The sequence below is a fragment of the Oratosquilla oratoria genome, chromosome 6 (assembly GCF_046742065.1).
Source record: "Oratosquilla oratoria isolate Oo_2021 chromosome 6, ASM4674206v1, whole genome shotgun sequence".
NCBI classification, from domain to species: Eukaryota; Metazoa; Arthropoda; class Malacostraca; order Stomatopoda; family Squillidae; genus Oratosquilla; species Oratosquilla oratoria.
The window spans coordinates 79,759,966-79,763,579 of NC_134782.1; the positions used below are offsets into that span (position 1 = coordinate 79,759,966).

At 35.7% G+C, this 3,614-nt stretch overlaps 1 protein-coding gene across 1 annotated transcript; it reads left to right on the plus strand.

Annotated features, from left to right (window-relative positions):
• Window positions 1-1,007: 1,007 nt before the first annotated feature.
• On the plus strand, window positions 1,008-2,319 carry LOC143026121 (general transcription factor II-I repeat domain-containing protein 2A-like). Its single transcript, XM_076186122.1, has 2 exons — window positions 1,008-1,202; window positions 1,375-2,319. The coding sequence occupies exons 1-2, from the start codon at window positions 1,008-1,010 to the stop codon at window positions 2,317-2,319; spliced, it is 1,140 nt and encodes a 379-aa protein (XP_076042237.1).
• The last annotated feature ends 1,295 nt before the right edge of the window (window positions 2,320-3,614 follow it).

Consider the following 3,614-nt stretch of genomic DNA (forward strand, 5'->3'; position numbering starts at 1 on the left):
TATAATTCTGTTTTGCCAAAATCCTTCACCACCCAGGGCACAAATCACCGCCGATACACACAGGAACACAAGACGATCCAATGATAATCGCAGATGATATTGATGAACGTTTAAATGCCGACGCCAACGGGAACAAGAAAATCACCTGGTGCACTCAGAGAAAAATGTTCCTGCACCTAATTACGCACAAAATGTTCAAGGGAAAGGTATTGATAGTTCCATTGTCACTGAAAAAATCACCTGGCTGGAAAGAGAAAAAAAAAATGGGAGAGAAGCACAAACGCCAACAAATGCAATATTACCGCCCGGCAATTTTTTTTTTTTTTTTTTTTCAAAGTTCACAACGAAATACAATCGTTCTGCACAAAGTTATATTCACACAAAACACTTAGATACTGAATTGTTTATCCGCTGCCACCATATATGTGTCGGGGTGGCCAATGAAACAGTCAAATAATATAATAATGGATAGTATTGTATTAAATTACAAGCACTACAAAACGAGCGTAGGGTCGCTTCGCAAGCAAGATCAAGACTGACGCTAAGCGACACGAGTACACGACCACGCCAGACTTGGCGGGGAAAACATACACGCTCAAACTGAACACTTGGTTCTTATTACATATGTACAATATACAATAATAGATATACAATGACAATAACAAAATTAATATACAATAACTTCTATGACAATTATGCAATGGAAAAATACAACCACAATTGAACACTTCGTAAGTACAATATATAATACTTGTACAATGTTATACGTAATTATAATATGTATCATACCATTACAGATGCATCTCTCAAAACAAGCTTTTTGATTAGTCAAATCCTTGCAAAAAGACTCGAGCCCTATTCTGATGTTGAGGTAGTTAAAGAATGTTTGTGTGTAGCCTCAGACAATATGTTTCCTGACAAAAAAGAAACTAGTTGAAAGCATAAGCCTTTCAAGATATACTGTTGCTAGAAGAATAGAAAGTCTTTCAGGGAATATTGAAAGTACAATGGCCAAGCGAGTTAGTGCTTTTTCTTCATACTCTGTTGCTCTTGATGAGAGTTGTGACACCACAGACACTGCACAACTGGCTGTGTATATTAGGGGTGTTGACAATGACTATAATATTACAGAGGAAATGGCTTCACTACAAAGCATGAAGAGGACCACAACAGGACAAACTATTTTTGATGAATTGGAAAAAGTATTGTCAAGGTTTGGACTGGACTACACTAATTTAGTTTCCATTACAACAGATGGTGCGCCTGCGATGTCTGGTCAGAGAAATGGGGTTGTTGGATTACTGAAGACTAGAATGGGGGTCTCAAAATATTGACTCAGGTTCAATTATTGTTCTGCATTGTATCATACACCAGGAAGCTTTATGTGCAAAGACAGTAAACTTTCAGCATGTGACTAATATTCTTGTGAAAGCTGTCAATTTCATTAGGTCAAGAGGTCTAAATCACCGCGAGTTTCAGCAGTTAATGGCAGACATTGATGCAGAGTACAGTAATGTGAAGTATTTTTGTGAGCCAAGGTGGCTAAGCAAAGCAGGAATGATAAAGAGAGCATATGATCTTTTGGAAGAAATTGTGCTGTTCTTAAATATGAAAGGTAATGCTATCCCTGAATTCAGAAATAAGGAATGGAGATGTGATTTAGCATTTTTAGTATATATAACTGATCATCTCAGTGCACTGAATGTTAGACTTCAAGAAAAAGATCAATTAATAAATGAGATGTTCTCACCGATCAAAGGCTTCCAGATAAAATTGCGTCTATGGGAGTCACAAATCAGAAACCAAAACCCAGCCCACTTTTCTACACTGAAAAACCATGACACTAGCAACCTTCAGTATCATAAGTATGGTGATAAGTTGGCAGTCTTACGAGAGGAATTTTCAGAAAGAGTTGGTGACCTCAAGAAACATTCACAAGCCATTGAAGTCTTTGCTTCTCCTTTTTCTGTGGATTTGACAGCAATTCTAGAGGACATGCAAATGGAAATAATTGAACTACAATGCAATGATGAACTAAGAAAGAAGTTTGATGATAATTCAGTATACCGGTTTTATAAGAAGCATGTATCAGTAACAGTGTATCCAAAAATCTCTGCTTATGCAAGGAAAATTATGACAGTGTTTGGTATCACATATGTATGTGAGCAGCTCTTTCCAAAAATTAATTTGGTTAAAAACAAGTATAGGTATTCACTTACTGACGAACATTTGGAAAGTATCCTGCGTGTCGCCACATCATCCATACAGCCTGATATTGATGAGTTGGTGTCCCAAATGCAACATCAACCATCTCATTAATGGTCAGGAAAATGTTTGTGTTTGATCATTCTTATGTTAATGATCCCAGTTAACCAATATTAAGTAATTATTTATGTTTGTATGTTATAACTATAAGGTACGGTAGCCTTTCATTTGTTCATTTATAGTAAGGAAAATACATTTGTTTCGGACAATTCGTATTTTTGTGACCCCAATTTAAATAAAATCAGCAACAAACTGATTATATATCTTTATCAGTATAATCTCACATAATATGTCTTCGATCGTAGTAAATAACATGAAATAGTAAGGTTATGTGGCCCTCCATACTAACAGAGTCGTGACTAGTGGGCCTTTAGGAAAAAAGGTTGCACACCCCTGGTCTAAATGATACTCCGAAGACGACTATCAGGTACGTCATTGAGGATTTATTCTCGGGATTTAGGAGGCAAGGGGAAATAATGGATAAAACCTTGGACACTGATAGAGACATTAGGATTAGTAAAGCAATAAGGAATAAATAATTTAAGAACTTAGCAAATGAATTGATTTAATTAAAATTAGGCCATAAAGCTTCTAGAGGTATCCAACTTACACTCAACTAACGAGGTGATACTAAGACAATTAAACGAGCTATTTAACTAAGTGCGTTAACTAAGTGCGATGAAAAGAGAAAACGAAAGAAAGGAAAATGAGGTTAGAAATACAAATGAAGAACTGAAGAAAGAGGTTAAAGAACAATTGCAAGCAGTAACTGAAAAGATGGAAGAATCAATCAAAGAGACTGATCTGAAAAGAAAAATCAGGGGACAAGGGAACGTGAAAATAAAAAACTCTCATTCAAAGAAATAGCACAGCAGCATGTAGAAGAGAATGCAAAGGAAACAGTGATCAAGGTGATCAAAGAAAAGGAAAATTGGGTGAGAGACACAGTGGACAAAAAGAAATGCAATGTGGTTTACGGTATCAATGAAAAACACAATTTACATAAATACCAAAGAGAAAGAGAAAGAAAAATGCGAAGGAAATACTATAAGCTGTTCAAGACGAGGGAGAGAATCTGGATAAGGAAATCGATGACGTACACAGGATGGGTACATACTCAAAAAAAAAAAAAAAAAGACCAATGAAAATCAAACTAAGAACTCAAATTATAACAGAAGAAATACTATCAAAAGCTGCAAAACTAACAAACAGTGAAAAATACAAAAATATGTGGATAAAAAAGGAAATGAATTAAGAGGAAATAGCGAAAGATAGGGCACTGAGAAGTGAAGCCAAGGAAAAAAATGGAGACGATTTTTTTTTTTTCTTTGAGAGAGAGAGAGAGAGGG

Coding starts and splice junctions, on each gene's coding strand:
- LOC143026121 (XM_076186122.1), top strand. CDS start 1,008: ATGGCCAAGCGAGTTAGTGCTTTTTCTTCATACTCTGTTGCTCTTGAT. Junction 1,203..1,374: donor TTTTTGATGAATTGGAAAAA/GTATTGTCAAGG, acceptor ATCATACACCAG/GAAGCTTTATGTGCAAAGAC.